This window comes from Amblyraja radiata, chromosome 2 (assembly GCF_010909765.2).
Source record: "Amblyraja radiata isolate CabotCenter1 chromosome 2, sAmbRad1.1.pri, whole genome shotgun sequence".
NCBI classification, from domain to species: domain Eukaryota; kingdom Metazoa; phylum Chordata; class Chondrichthyes; order Rajiformes; family Rajidae; genus Amblyraja; species Amblyraja radiata.
The window spans coordinates 103,553,613-103,570,730 of NC_045957.1; the positions used below are offsets into that span (position 1 = coordinate 103,553,613).

General features: G+C 40.5%; 1 protein-coding gene across 2 annotated transcripts in view; it reads right to left on the reverse strand.

Annotated features, from left to right (window-relative positions):
- cdk14 (cyclin dependent kinase 14) overlaps window positions 1–15,946 on the reverse strand; it is a 665,904-nt gene extending 649,958 nt beyond the window's left edge. Inside the window, exons 1-2 of one of the 2 annotated variants that reach the window (XM_033012625.1) lie at window positions 15,380–15,946; window positions 14,859–14,890 (exon numbers count right to left, since the gene is read on the reverse strand). In XM_033012625.1, the coding sequence (XP_032868516.1) occupies window positions 14,859–14,890; window positions 15,380–15,470 (123 nt within the window). In that variant the 5' untranslated portion in view covers window positions 15,471–15,946. The remainder of the gene's footprint in view (window positions 1–14,858; window positions 14,891–15,379) is intronic. The other variant, XM_033012602.1, reaches the window with a different exon arrangement.
- Window positions 15,947–17,118: the final 1,172 nt, after the last annotated feature.

Genomic DNA, 17,118 nt, shown 5'->3' on the forward strand with positions numbered 1-17,118 from the left:
CAGCAGAATTCTGAAAATATTGGGGGTGAAAATGATTTCAAGACAGTTTGTTAGGAAAATGAAAGAAATGTTTACAGAATACTTATAAATCTGAGTGAGTATAATTTTATGGATGAGAAATTGTGTTCAACCACTTGATGACTTCTTTGATAAAGTAACTAGCATGTTAGATAACAAGGAAGCCAATGGGTGTAGCAAATTTTGTTATACATAATTTGGTCTGTGAAGTGCCCCATAAAAGATTACAGCATTAGATAAGCACCTGTGGACTTGAACGTAATAGGTTAAGTCAAGGGGGTCAGATATGGGGCTTTATGTGTGGGCCAGATATATTGTCATTGCAGAGGGGCTAGGAGCAAGGCCAAGTGTGCATCCAGAGTCAAGGTCTGGAATAGTATGAGGTGTGCAGTCAAAGCTGGGACCAGGGGAATGTTCAGCACTGGGAACCTAAGCAGGTAAGCAGCTATGATCAGGGTAGAATAGGGGGCCAGGTGTAAGACTGGACTCAGGTTCAGTAATGAGAGAAGGTATGCAACTGGAGTCAGGCAACGTTTCTGGCCGAAACCCTTCTTCAGAACCGTTGCCCATTTCCTTCGATGCTGCTGCACCCGCTGAGTTTCTCCAGCATTTTTGTGTACCTTCAATTTTCCAGCATCTGCAGTTCCTTCTTAAATAACTGGAGTCAGGGTCAGGAGTAGTACCAGGTGTGCAGTGAGACCCAGGTTGGTCAACATGGGCCAAGTGTTTGATTATAATCTGATTTCCATACATGAATATGCTGAGATCATTCATGTGCTGCACCTGTTGATCAGAGCCTGGCTCTACTGTGGAATGTAATTAGGAATGTAATTTAGTCCAACCTTATTCATAGCTAATGCAATTTAAAGCATATATATTGCATTCAAGTGTAAGTTAAAAGACTTGCTACAGTATGCAACATATTGCACAATTTCAAGCTGAAAAATGCAAAAGCTCCGTACCAATGGGAGGGGAGACACCCTCCTTCCTCTCCCCCCCCCCCTTCCCCCCCCCCCCCCCCCCCCCCCCCCCCCCCCCCCCCCGGTCGATACGCTCCGTCGGGCTTGGTCTCTCACAATTTTTCACTCCCAACTCTCACCCAATGTTGGCAGCCCTGCTATAATTCTGCAAATTTCCTATTCACGGGTTCTTTTATCCTTGCCTTTAGATGACATACACATCAGTCATGAGGAACACCATTAAGCATGCTGTTATCTTGGCAACAAAATCAGTGCAATTTCTTCAAGAGAACAAATTATTTGTGGAGTTAGGACAGGCAAAAGCACAAGGCCTTTCATAGAAACATAGAAAATAGGTGCAGGAGGAGGACATTCGGCCCTTCGAGCCCTTTCATACAATCCCCAGCCTGTATAGTCAAACAGGTTTCTCATACCATTTAGTTGATTTCCCCTTGTCTCCTATAGGAAACAACACATACAGCATCCAAGGCCATGAGACTCAGGCACAACAAACTGAAGCACAATCACTTGAATTATGATTAAAGAGTTTATTATTAAAATTTCAAAAGCACTACGAATCAGTTGAGGTAGAAAGATCAATTTAGAAGGAGTTGACAGAACAACCCAGTAGCAATTCAAAGAACTGCTGTACAGAAATATGACTCGTACGTCACTTGCATTTACAATGACAAGTTCCACATATATTTATACTGTATAACAGGAATGTTTCTCATCATGTAATTTGCCAAAATTATACCTTTGCCGTCAACAGCTAATGACTTGGTTGCATAAGTGTCAAAAATCATACACAGCAGGAAGTTAAAAACATCTGCACAAATCATGGCGAATAGACTTGGAAGCAGATGATAAAATAGCCCAAAGTCTGCATGGTTTTGTGAAGGGGAGATCTTGCCTAACAAATTCTTTGAGGAAGTAACAAGCAAGATACCCAAAGAAGAATTAGTGGATGTTGTTTACTTAGATTTTCAGAAGGCCTTTGATAAGGTGCCTCACACGAGGCTGCTAAATAAGTATGATTCATGGTATTAGAGGTGAGGTACAAGCAATGTATAGAAAATTGGCTGACTGGCAGAAGGCAAAAAGAGGGAATAAAGGGGGGCTTTTCTGGTTGGCCGCATGTGACGTGTGGTTTTCAGCCAGGCTCATTGTTGGGTACCCTACTTTTCACAATCTGGATGAAGGAAACGATAACATTGTGGCCAAGTTTGCAGATGATCCAAATGTAGATGGAGGGGAAGGTAGTATTCAAGTAGCAGGGAGAATGCAGAAGGACTTGAACAGGTTGGGATAGTGGGCAAATAATTGGCAAATGGAATGCAGTATAGCAAAATGTACAGCCATGCGCTTTGGTAGAAAAAATAAAGGTGTAGACTATTAGAGTCCTAGAGTCATAGTGATACAGTGTGGAAACAGGCCCTTCGGCCCTACTTGCCCACACCGGCTAACATGCCCCAGCTGCACTAGTCCCACCTTCCTGCGTTTGGTTCGTATCCCTCCGAACTTGTCCTATCCATGTACCTGTCTAACTGCTTCTTAAACTTTGGGATAGTCCCAGCCTATCCTAGCAGGGATGACAGTGGAACAACAATGGCAGGTATTTCTGGGAATAATACAGGTGCAGGGTCAGTTCATTCCAAAGAGGAAGAAAGATTCTAAGGGGAGTAAGAGGGGACCGTGGCTGACAAGGGAAGTCAAGGACAGTATAAAAATAAAAGAGAAGTATAACAAAGCAAAGATGAGCGAGGAGACAGAGGATTGTGAAACTTCTAAAGAGCAACAGAAGATAACTAAAAAGGCAATACGTGGAGATAGGATGAGGTACGAAGGTAAGCTAGCCACGAATATAAAGAAAGATAGCAAAAGCTTCTTTAGGTATGTGAAGAGGAAAAAATTAGTTAAGACCCTTGAAGTTGGACCCTTGAAGACTGAAACAGGTGAATATATTATGGGGAACAAGGAAATGGCAGATGAGTTGAACAGGTACTTTGGATCTGTCTTCACTAAGGAGGACACAAACTATCTTTGGATTTACTCTCATTTGGGATAGATTTAGTTAATTAATTAGTCAAGCAATTTCCCTGATGTACTAGTGGCCAAAAGATCTGGGGTGACGGAGGAACTGAAGGAAATTCACATTGGTCAGGAAATAGTGTTGGGTAGAATGATGGGACTGAAGGGTGATAAATCCACAGGGCCTGATGGTCTGCATCCCAGGGTACTTAAGGAAGTGGCTCTAGAAATCGTGAACGCATTGGTTATAATTTTACAATGTTCTCTTGAATCAGGATCAGTTCCTGTGGATTGGAGGGTAGCTAATGTTATCCCACTTTTTAAGAAAGGAGGGAGAGAGAAAACAGGAAATTATAGACCAGTTAGCCTGACATCGATGGTGGTGGGGAAGATGCTCGAGCCAATTATAAATGATGAAATAGCCGCACATTTGGATAGCAGTAACAGGATCGATCCGTCAATATGGATTTACGAAGGGGAAATCATGCTTGACTAATCTTCTGGATTTTTTTGAGGATGTAACTAGGAATATGGACAAGGGAGAGCCAGTGGATGTAGTGTACCTGGACTTTCAGAAAGCCATTAGGAGATTAGTGGCGAAAATTGGAGCACACGGTATTGGGGGTAGGGTACTGACATGGATAGAAAATTGGTTGGCAAACAGGAAACAAAGAGTAGGGATTAACGGGTCCCTGTCAGAATTGCAGGCAGTGACTAGTGGGGTACCACAAGGCTCGATGCTGGGACCACAGTTATTTACAATATACATTAATGATTTAGATGAAGGGATTAAAAGTAACATTAGCAAATTTTCAGATGACACAAAGCTGGGTGAACTGTGAGGAGGGTGTTATGAGGATGCAGGGTGACATGGACAGGTTGGGTGAATGGGCAGATGCATAGCAGATGCAGTTTAATGTGGATAAATGTGAGGTTATCCACTTTGGTGGCAAGAACAGGAAGGCAGATTATTATCTGAATGGTGTCAAGTTGAGTATAGCAGCAAAGAGGTCCTTCTGCGGTAGTACAGGGCCCTAGTGAGACCACATCTGGAGTATTGTGTGTAGTTTTGGTCTCCTAATTTCAGGAAGGACATTCTTGCTATTGAGGGAGTGCAGCGTAGGTTCACAAGATTAATTCTCGGGATGGCAGGACTGTCATATGTTGAAAGAATGGAGCGACTGAGCTTGTATACACTGGAATTTAGAAGGATGAGAGGCAATCATATTTAAACATATAAGATTATTAAGGGATTGGACACGCTAGAGGCAGGAAACATGTTCCCGATGTTTTGGGAGTCCAGAACCAGGCACCACAATTTAAGGATAAGGGGTTGGCCATTTAGAACGGAGATGACGAAAAACATTTTCACCCAGAGAGTTGTGAATCTGAGGAATTCTCTGCCTCAGAATGCAGTGGTGCCCAATTCTCTGTATGCTTTCAAGAGAAAGTTAGATACTCTTAAAGATAGCTGAGTCAAGGGATATGGGGAGAAGGCAGGAACGGGGTATTGATTGTGGATGTTCAGACATGATCACAGTGAATGGCGGTGCTGGCTTGAAGGGCCCAATGGCCTGTTCCTGCACCTACTGTCTATTGCCTCAACGACCTCATCTGACAGCTTGTTCCATACATCCATCACAGCTTTCTGTGAAAAAGTTACCACTCAGATTCCTATTAAATCTTTTCCCCTTCACCTTAAACCTATGTCCTCTGTTCCTCGATTCACCTACTCTGGGCAAGAGTATTCTCCAATGGGGAGAAGAATCAGAAATCGGAGGTACAAAGAGACATGGGAGTCCTGGTGCAGGATACCCAAAAGGTTAATTTGCAGGTTGAGTCAATAGTCAGGAAGGCATATGCAATGTTAGCATTCATTTCAAGAGAACTAGAATACAAAAAACCCAAGGCTGTAATGCTGAGGCTTTATAAGGTAGCATACGTGGAAAGCTTTGAGCAGTTTTGGGCTCCATATGTTAGGAATAACATGCTGGCTTTAGAGAGGTTTCAGAGAAGGTTCGCAAGAATGGTCCTGGGAGATTGGGATAATGCATAAGGAGCATTTGCTGGCTCTGGACCTGTACTCTCTGGAGTTTAGAAGGCTGAGGGGGAATCTCATTGAAATCTACCGAATAATGAAAGGCCGAGATAGAATGGATGTGAAGAGGATGTTTCCAGTTGTGGGAGAGTCTCAAACCAGAACGCACAACCTCAGAATTAATGGGCATATCCCCAGAATGGAGATGAGGAGGAATTTCTTTAGCCAGAGGGTGAATCTGTGGAATTCATTGCAGTTGTGGAGGATAAATCAGAGTAGTATTAAAGCAGAGATTAATAGGATCTTGATTAGTAAGGGCATCAAAGGCTATGGAGAAAAGGCAGAAGAATAGGATTGAAAAGGGAAAAATAGATCAGTCATGATTGAATGGCAGAGCAGACGCAATAGGCTGAATGACCTAATTCTGCTCCTATGTCTTATGGTCTTATGATGAATGCAAATGATACAATACCTTGGCAACATTGTCAATAGCAAGTATGTCTGTGACAAGACCTCAGAACAAAATAGGTAGAATGGTAAATTTGACACAAAGGATACAGCATACTGTGAATGTGTATGAAGATATTTGTTTTTAACATATTACCCCCAGAACTCCGAAGATGGCTTTGTCTTACATTAAAATATAAAATCAGACAATGCAACTTGACTGACAGTTATTATATGCAGGAGGCCTTTCTGCCTATTGGTTCCTTGCCAGCTCCCAGCTCGGGCAACCCAGTCAATTCCATTCCTTCTCTTCCTTATTTCCCTGTATTCTGCAACATATTCTATCTCACATATCTATAAACGCAATTATTTTGTTACCTATCAACACTAAAGGTGTAATTTACAAAGCAAGTTAACCTGCCAGCACATCTTTAGGACGTGGCAGGATGTTTGTGCACTCCTGCACTCAGACAGGATCGAACCCAAGGCTTTAGAACCGTGGCAGCAGCCTCACCAACTTTGCACATAGGAGCATGTACAAAACAAAACAAGTCAACCTCATCAGTAATAATGAGATGTCACGGGATCAGTGTTGGGATTCCAGACCTTTCAAATATTTCAGAATGAGAGGGAATTCAATGTAATATTTCAAAAGACGAATTTTAAGAGCAAGTCTTGAGGAGGATAGAAACATAGAAACATAGAAATTAGGTGCAGGAGTAGGCCATTCGGCCCTTCGAGCCTGCACCGCCATTCAATATGATCATGGCTGATCATCCAACTCAGTATCCCGTACCTGCCTTCTCTCCATACCCTCTGATCCCCTTAGCCACAAGGGCCACATCTAACTCCCTCTTAAATATAGCCAATGAACTGGCCTCAACTACCCTCTGTGGCAGAGAGTTCCAGAGATTCACCACACTCTGTGTGAAAAAAGTTCTTCTCATCTCGGTTTTAAAGGATTTCCCCTTTATCCTTAAACTGTGACCCCTTGTCCTGGACTTCCCCAACATCAGGAGCAATCTTCCTGCATCTAGCCTGTCCAACTTAGGATGCCTAAGCATGGCAGACACAGTATACCATGGAGGCATTCAACAGGAAGAATGGCCCATATTGACCATCAAATACTCATATTATTTTATTATCTCCACATTCCCATCAACTCTCCCAAGATTCTACCACTCATCTGCACACATATTTCACCTGCCAACCTGTACATATTAGGGATGTGGGAGGAAATCCACATGGTCACAAAAAGAATGTACAAACCCCACACGGAGAGCAACCAAAGGTCAAGATTGAGCCTGAACACTGGTGGTGAGATAGCAGTTCTACTAGCTGCTCCACTGGGTCCCCACATAATATGGATAAGTATGAGATTATCCATGTTGGTGACAATAACGAAAATGCAGATTATCTGACACAATAGAGGGGGAATGGCAGTGGTGTAACGAGACCAGTGGTTTATGCTTGCCGTCACAGCAGGAGAATTTGACCAGAGCAGTGGAAACGTCTAATTGGAATTGTGCAGAGCCTTGGTGAATCTCTACTGTGCACAGTTTTAAACTTCTTATCTGAAGAATGCCCTTGCTGAAGAGAGTTCATCGAAGGTTCACCAGACTGATTTCTGTGAAGGCAGTACTAATGTATGAAGGCAGATTGGATTAACTAGGCTTCCGTTCACCCGAGTTTCAAAAAAGGGGTTCAAAGAGAAACCTGCCAAATTCTACAGGATTAGACAGGTTAGTGGCAGGATGAACAGTGTTCCTGATAGTGGATGAGTGCAAGACCAGGTGTGTAAGGGAGCTCATAGGTTAAGGATAGTTGGTAAGCCATTTAAGAGTGAGATGAAGAAAAGATTCTTCCCCAGTGAGCAGTGAACAAGTTGAATTTACTGCAACAAAAAGCAGTTAAAGGCTAAAATCATTAAACATATTCAAGAGGTAGATATTCATCTCAGGGCTGGAGAGATGAGGGGACAAAGGGAGATCGCTGGCACAAGTACTGAATTTGGATGATCAGCTATGATCTTGTTGAACGATGAAGGCAAGCTTGAAGGACCAGATGATCCTGACCTGTTCCTATTTGCACATATTCCTGCTCTTTTAATGGTGAAATGGTCATGTTTTTCAGATTGAAGTTTAATCCAGCTCCACCATCCGAGTATTATAAATTATCCTTGGACACAGTTTACTTTTTAAAATCTTTCACTTTGCATGGAGAATACACCTCAATAAATATCAATGATATGGATGAGAATGTGCAATGCACGGTTAGTAACTTTGCAAGTGACACTAAAATAGGTGATATCGTAGACAGTGAAGGGGGTTACCAAGAATTGCAGCAGGATTTTGATCAGCTTGGTAAATGGGTAGAGGAATTGCAAATGGAGTTTAATGCAGATAAAGCGAGATGTTACATTTTGGGATTTCAGACCAGTGTCAGACTTTCTTTGTGAATCGTGGGGCCCTTGAAAATGGTACGGAATAGAGGAACATAGGGGTATAAGTATATAATTACCTGAAAGTGTGTTTACAGGTGAACAGTTTGTTTAAGAAGGCTTCTGGCACAATGGCCTTTGCCATTTAGGCTACTGAATACAAAAGTTGGGACATTATGTTTTCAGTTGTACAAGACACAGGCGAGATTGCATTTGGAGGGTTGTATTCAGTTTTAGTCACCCTTCTATAGGATTAAGGCGGAAAGAGTGCTGATAAGATTTACGAGGATGTTGTCAGGAGTTATAGATAGACGTTAGGCAAACTAGGACTATTAATTGGAGCATAGGATATTGAGGGATGATCTAATAAAGATGCATAAAATCATGATAGGGTGCATGCACAGAGCCTTGTACCTAGGGTTGGGGAATCAAGAACTAGAAGCCATTAGTTTAAATGAGAGGGACAAGATTGAATAGGAAACTGAGAGGCAACTTTTCCAGTCAGAAGGTAATATGTATATGGAATGAGCTGCCACAGGAAGTAATTGAGGCCGATATAATAACAACATTTAAAAGATATTTTGACATACATAAATGGAAAATATTTGTGGTGGGGGGGGGGGGTGTAGTGAGTTCACAATGAACCTACTCCAAGACGAATGGAGATGAAAAACGAACATAATTTTTCAAATGATATGTTCACCAAAGCCATTTACAATAACAGCAAATCTTTCTGCAACTCTGGCCTCACAACACACTTCTGAGCCAACTGGTGGTGACAGATTGTCTGGAATTCCATCTGTAAACACATCGCATTCCCACCATCACTGGAAAAGGATTTAAGTCATGGTATCTTGGAATAATTGAAACCTGGTGTTCTACTTTTAAATGAACTGTTACTGTCACAGTATATTAAATTACTGACTAATTAATCCATTTTTTGATGCCATTGACGAAAGAATGATACCGAGAAAATGCTCTTCTTTGAACAGTGCCATTGAATCTCTCGCCTTCATCCAAGATGACGCTTTATTTTAATAAAGGGTTGAAAGATTCCTCCCTTGAACTACCTCCATGCATCATAGTGCCAAAAGCAAACAATTTAGGGAAGTTTGGGCTTTAAACAAAACGCGGACTTGATAACCTACTCTCTCGCTCTCTTGCTTACTCACTCTTAACAAGAATTTTAGAACTGCGCAAACTGATTAACAATCTCACTATCTCAGTAATAGCACCTCCAAAACACATTTCACATTGTGAATGTTCCCATTCTCGCGGGTGGTAATTTCCTCAATTATAGTATTATTTGATGTCCACCATAATCTAAGTCGCTTTATTTTGCTGGCGACTTTAAAAATGTTGCGCTCCTGGGATCACGAAGTGGAGACCTACACGTTGGAGTATCAAGATGTTGCACCACACAGTTGGTTTGCAACACCTATCTCACATGCTAAGCTGCACATTTCAGTCATGATACTGCAGGCGATCCCGTCAAAGCAGATAAATTAAAAAGCAACTCAAAATGAACCTAAAACTTTAAAATACATTTTCTGCAACATGATATAACAGCAGGGAAGATAGACACAAAATGATGGAGTAACTCAGTGGGTCAGGGAGCAGCTCAGGAGAAAAGGAATAGGTGCAAATAACTTGCCCCACACATCTCCTTTAAACGTTCCTCCTCTCACCTTTAAAAGTATGCACTTAATTCTTTGACATTACGACCATGGGAAGAAGAATCTGAACATATCTATGCCTCTCAATTTTACCTGGTCTCCCCTCAGCCTCTAACACTTCAGACAAAACAATCTATGTTTGTCCAATCTCTCCTTATAGGTCTGAGGAAGGGTTCCAACCTGAAACATCACCCATTCTTTTTCTCCAGAGATGCTGCTTGACCTGCTGAGTTACTCCAGCATTTAATGTCTATCTTTGGTATAAGCCAGCATCTGCAGTTCCTGCCTACACTCCTTATAGGTACGACCTTTCAATCCAAGTAGCATTTTGGTAAACCTCTTCTGCATCCTCTCCAAAGCTTCCACAACCTTCCTGTAATATGACAACCAGAACTAAGCATTATACTCCCAATGCAGCCTAACCAAAATGTTCTAAAGTTGAAAGATGACTTACGACTGTGCTCAATGACCCAACTGATGAAAACAAGCATACCATACACCTCTTTACCATGCTTTCTACTTATATTGCTACTTTCAGGGCTCTATATACTTGGGTCCTAAAATCCAACTGTACAATGTTGTGAAGGGTTCAATTATTAATTGTATGTTTTCATCTTACCTTTGACTGAATTTTTCTGTCATTTGCAAAATTACTAACTAGCCCATTTACATTTTCATCCTAGTTGTTTTTATGTATCATGAAGGACCCAGTACTATTTTTGCAGAACACCAAGGGTCACAGACCTCCAAATAAAATGAAACCCTTCCACCACTGCCCTCCGTCTTCCATGGTCAAGCTAGTTCTGAATCCGAGCTACCAAGTCACTGTGGACCCCATGCATCCTCTGGATCAGCTTGCTAGAAGAGACATTGTCAAAAGCCTCACTAAACTGCATGTAGTCAAGATTCACTGCCTTACACTCATCAAACACTCATCCAATCCTCAGAAAACACAATTGTGTTTGTAAGACATGGCCTGCCCTGAAATTCCCTTTTCCTTTCTTACCAAAAGACACTGTTTTTTCTCTAGTCCATCGGGACATCACATGTGACTCGATTTGCATGTCTAGTGCATAATTATAATGCAGAAATATATTTGAAAAAGCAGACAAACTCCCTACTTCAGCAAGTTTAAGCAGCAAATGCACAACCATGGTAAGATTATCTTTCATCTGTTTGAATTCTTTACATTTTTGCTAAAGCAAGGGATTGCTGACATTCCTTTGGCACTTCCTCTCAAGACCATGTCAGCTTTATTTAAATAAGGGACATAGTTTTAAAATCAACATTTAATCATTGACAGATTACTGCTCTGCATATTAGAATCTTTTTTGAGTAGAGTACAATATGTAACAATTTAATCATCTTTATTCTATCCTTCAAGAATTGCCACATCGCAACTCTGCATATAATTTAAAAAATTGAAAAGTTGACATATTCAGAACTGCGCATGGTAATAGAAGTCAAAGTAAATCATACCTTCCTGTTGATGTTTTATTTGTTAAGATTGAAGATCAATTCAAGTGTCAAACAAAATAGTAAATTACCTATTTTGCAAAAGTATTGTATCAAAAGTGCTCGAACAAATTATTTGTACTGGAATGTAATACCATAACCAAATAGAATGTTATCAAGTGCTTAGATAAATATTAAAACAATTGTCTAATACCATGCCCATATCAAAACCACTTTAAAACCACTAATAGAATAACAACAAAATACATCCCATTTGAACTACCCTTGCTTTGAACAGTTCACACAATTACCAATAATCAAACACTTCCACCATAATTCTTGAATTTATATCTAAAATATGGTTATTTAGGCATTATTGACATGACCATTTTCTGAGAGGACAGTGAATAATACATGTTAAATTAGTGGCATTTTTACACAAGCACCGATACGTGTGCAACATGGAAGGAGTAAGACTGAGATGCGGTCTATGGACAAAATCGAAAATTTACAATCAAATCAGAAATGTGCCCCGTATTCTTGAAAAACAAATATGTAGAACTGCAGATGAGTTCCATAATTTGACTTAGCTAGTCATACAAATTATACATAATGTTATTTATGTGATCTATATCTCAATTCCTTGTCTTGGCAGAGATCTACAGAGGAAATCATTATATTCTCATCACATGCAAGACTTTGGATTGGATACTGCTTTCATGCTGCTCTAATTTGCATAATATTTGCATACTATACCAACTACAGCTTTGTTTTGATCACTAATGCAAGCATTTTATAGAATGTATAACATACAGATAAATGTCATGCAAATTTGCAGATCTGAAATATTATACCACATATGTGGGATTTTATTCTCTCTCTTGGGTTTTCTCATTGAAAAGGAAGCACGAGTCATGCCCAGCTAGAACAAAAGAGGCCACCAGCAGCAGCTTTTCTGTACTGGTGGCGAAAATCAAATTAACAAAATCTCCAACCAATGACAAAAACGGCTCAAATAAATAATTGCCTTAAAGAAAAGGCATAACTTTCCTTAAGACCTGCAAATGTTATTCCACCCTGGAAACACTGCTGCAAAATAATTCAGCAATATTTAAACACAGATTATATGGGAAGATGATTGGACAACTTCCAACAACAACAACAACTGTATTTGGCCAGATGGCAAAGAAGTGACTGAGATGTACCATTTCTGACATTCCGAAATGTCAAAAAAATAAATCAGAAAAAAAGAAAAATAATAATTTTTCAAGGATATTAAAATTTAAAACTATTCCACAACATCCCCTTCCAACGCAAGATTTAAAAGATGGGAAAATAAATCTCATCCTAAAACTGAACTAGAACTGCAAAATAGAAAGCATGCTGTGCTGAAGTCTACACTTAAAGCATGATGTACAAAGGAAGGTATTGGTATAAATTCACATTTTTTAATAATCCAAGTACCTAATGCAGATTGGACATACCAATCAAATGTTATTGGAGTTTTATCTACACATGGCAGATGGGATTTGAAATACAAATTGCACCTGCAACATTAGAGCTATTAATTCATGTGTCCTTTTGCAAAATAATCAAGAACGTTACAATATGTTCAGCAAATTTTGTATCCAAATCAAATTAGATTTTCCCAAACACAGCAAGTTTAACTATTCCATCTGGCTACACCAATTGTTCCAAGTCATCTACTATACATATCCAATTTCATAGAAAAGACAAATCAAATAATTCATTTATTTCTTAATTCTCCAAACCAAACCATCGAGTGATTCTCAAAGAATATTACTCAAGCCATGGCAATCATTGATTATTCATCTCACTGAGTCAACATCGACCACCGTGTGTAAAACTATAGAGCATAGAAATAAGGAACTGCAGATGCTGGTGTGCACTAAAGGACACAAACAATGAAGAAGGGTCCCAACCCAAAACATCACCTATCCATGTTCTCCAGAGATGCTGCTTGACCGGTTGATTTACTCCAGCAACAATCATATTTTACTCATCCCGCATTTCCATGATCTCCCACCAGATTCTAACACACATCTATACACTAGGAGGAAATTATGAAGGCTAATTAACCTATTGACCCACATATTTTGGAATATTATAATAAAGCAGAACAACCAGAGGAAATCCATGGGTCACAAGGTGAATACGCAAACTCCACACAGACAACACCTGTGGTCAGGATTGGGCGTGGATCAGTGGAACTGTAAGGAAGCAGCACAACTAGCTGTGTCACCTTACAAGAGATGTGCAGCAAGAATCCGAACTCAAGGTGATATTTCAACACCTCTAGGTTCCATCAATCAGCCAGGGGTGACTAATCCATCATTACCTTAGAGAACAGCAGACCTGGCCGCATCAGGTATCAACTTACAATTCCACAGGAAGTATCGATTTTGAAAAGTTTTTAAATTAGCAACCAGATAACCCACAAGCCACCAGCATTCCAAAAAAATGCCATCGCCCTGTAAAACGTTATCTCTACACCCAGGAGGCCAGTTACCAACTTTACACGGTGGCTGATGGTCCTGACAATAAAAAAACAAAAATGCACACATAGTTGATGAGTATTCAACTCACCATATAACGTTTGATAGATTCACTATCCTGCTGACCATTGCATAGAAGCTCGCCATATTCTATCAAATCTACAAAATCAGCTCATGTATGGAATTTTAAAAAGTCTTTCTGAACCCAGTATTATGGGGCATTGATAATTAAATTAACACTGCATCCAATTTCAGTTCATTGACACAATGTGTTTGTTTTTGAACCCATTGAATAATGTCATAATATTAATACACTCCAGGAAAGATAATGTTGCATATACAATATTGGTATACCTTATTTCCATCATACATTTCACTGAGCAAGAACTATTTTCCTTTTAACTTTGGACCATGTTTACACATGTTAGCAGTAAACAAACTATGTTTACAAACTTTTGTTTCACTGTATTCAAGTTCTGGGCATTTTGTGCATTTTATTCATGAATTTAATTATCCACAGGCAACATTTTTACTATTTTATCTTAAAATTAACACTCTTGCTTTTTGCTATGAAATATTTCAATCATGATGAACGTGTTATCTTATCCATTTAGTTACATTGTCATGAAGATGGTAAACTGAAATATGGACTGACAATCCACTAATTATACTTAATCTAGCTCTGAATGCAGATTCTCTCAGGAGGATGAGTGTTAATATTTATAATATGCACACAATTGCCTGGTCCATTACAAGTGTTCTTGTAACCTATTTATATAATCTCTTGCTTCATGTGGAACAAAGACAATTCTGGCTCCGTCCCAGTATCTGAACAGAACATTCTGTAAAACACACTGCTCATGAGTCTATTTTGAATTTCCATCTGCAAAGAATCTAGGGTGTCAACGTATTGTTACTTGCAACTAGACTTGCTTGCAACTGAGAAATGTTTTGATTACACTTTGCAGTCACTGCATAGAAAGGAAGAAGATTTACAAGTAAGCACTCTCCGTGACTAAATGCACTAATGACTACATTTAACATCCCTTGGTGCTGATGGTTAAATGCTGCAATAAAAGTTATTCTAAAGATCATTTTAACATGGCATGTGTTACCCAAAGTAATTTCAGGTAATAAAAGTCTGTTCCAATTTTTAACCTTGGTGACTAAGGCAGTCTTTTTATCCAATTGCACAAAGAGAATAGATTCTAGTCAGTAACTTGTGTTCAGCATTACCACTACAAACCCACACACTGTGCCGTTTCGGTAGAATCCTACCTCATCGAAGCTATTGTCCTCCTTCTTCAAGGCTTTAAAAAAAGACAAAATAAAATTATAAATCTAACGTAACTGTAAACTTCGTTTGCAATAGTGTTAAACTGTAGTGGTTAAATTGCTTTGTTGTACGAGGTCCAGTTTTTGGAAATAACTTATAGAACATTTTTCCAGAGATACCAAATCACTCTAGCAATGTTCCGAAATACATTAATAAAGCTGCGAGATCAAAACGTACATAATAAGCGTTTTGCATATTTTTACTAAAAATAATCTTCATTTAACGTTGCTGCACATCAGTCTATGAGCTTCCATTAGAATCCAGGGATGGATAAAGCTCCACAAACCCTGTGATTACTGCGCCAGCTAGCTTTACCTCGGCGAAAGTGTATTTCTTTAAACGGAAAAGAAAATCCCCAGTGAAAGACAATTTAAAACTAATGAACACATTTTTTTTTCAGAAAGCGGAAGTAAATTGAAGTCTCGTCTTTTTATTCTACACTTTGAGTAACTAACACACTCACCCAAACGGCTGAAACTCTCCGATAAAGTTCTCCTCAACTTTTTCATTCTGCTGATTTTCTCAGCCGATTGGTCTGAAATCATATCACACATCGTGGTTGAAGTCGCCGAGCGCCGCTCCTCTTTCTACCTCTGAGTCTTTGCGACTCAGCAGATGCTGGTTAAATGCGAAAGAGAAAAAGTAATTGGACCCCATAAAATAAGTAAACGCAAATGAAAAGCGAAACGTTTCAGTTCAGTTTGAAAGTCAGCCCCCCATCCCCTCCGCTTTCTGTCAAGCACAGGAAGTATGTTCACAGCCCCTCGGCGTTTGGGAAGTTAAATTCGACTGAGTTTCCCCCCACCTCGATTTCTTGGCAAGTGACGGGAGTGGGCGGGTGTAGGGGGAGAAAGAGGCATTCATCCAGTGAGGAAATGCTGAGATATTTCCCTCTTGTGCTTCGAACGGGAACCGCGAGAAGATGATGTGGGGGAAACCAAGGCGAGGAGCTGCCTCTACTCTCAGCGCTGAGAGGCAGCGGGAAGTCACCGCTGGTTGTCATTTTCGGCAAACCAGGGGCTCCTCGGTTGCCAACAGCCCGCCTCCTCTCGCCCGATTAGTCGCTGGCGCGGCGTCCTGCTCTTCGGCTGGCCCAGCTACATGTCCGTCAATCCTTTAGTTTCCACCCCTTCCCCTTCCCTCCAATCCCTCTCCACCCCCCTTCCCCTCCACTCCTTCCCCTCCACCCCCTTCCTTCACCCCATCCCCTCTCCCTCCTTCACCTCTCCCTCCACTCCCCCTCTTCTCCACTCCCCTTCTCTCCCCCCCTTGCCCTCTCCCTCCACCCACCCGAGGATACCGGGCTCTAGACTTCGTTGCCACCCAGACATTTCCCTTCGTGTTTAATTGTCTTTGAATTGTTTGACACCGGCGTGGAGAAACACGGTGCGCACAATGTCGAGTTTCAAGCAGAAAACGATCACCGGTCCCACGGACTGCAATTAAATTCGAAATACAGCTTTAAGTGTTTCTCCTCCGACTGACTGACATTGTTCAAAATGTTACAATTTGGGTTTTAAATCCGATATGGACCGACCTTTATTAATTTGAAGGCATCACGGCCACTGACAACCGCGCTTGAACAGAAATTACAGCTGCGAGATGACAGCCTGCAGGCAAGCCGATAATAGCAGCAGTAACAACACCCTCATCAAAGAACAAGGCAGATTTGGAGAGCGGTAAACTGATGAAGCTGATACTCGCACATAATTGTATCAATTTAAGTGACGAGGACGCACAAACAGAACTTGTCCTTCCTGCTGCATTGAACCTGTTCGAATTTTCATTCCACTTCCCCTAAAACATAGACGTACCTGCATATTCTTCCAGACTAATGTTTTAAAATAAGTTCTTATTCGAGGTATCGCGAGTTGTATCAAGTGATAAAAAGACACATAGTGCTGGGGTAACTCAGCGGGCCAGGAGAACATGGATAGATGATATTTCGGGTCGGGACTCTTCTGCCCCGCTGCTCCAACACTTTGAGCTTCTTTTGTAACCCAGTATATGCAGTTCTTTGTTTTTACACCTTGTATCTAGTGATGTTACCTGGGTGAGAATTAAGGGCGTTTCTTTTTACGGCGAGAAAACCCACAAAGTGCAAGTACACAAAAATATATTTCAATTTTCGAGAAATGTAAACTGGTATCTAGTATCTAGGTAACTGAAGATTGATTGGTAAGTAGTACACTATGATAATGT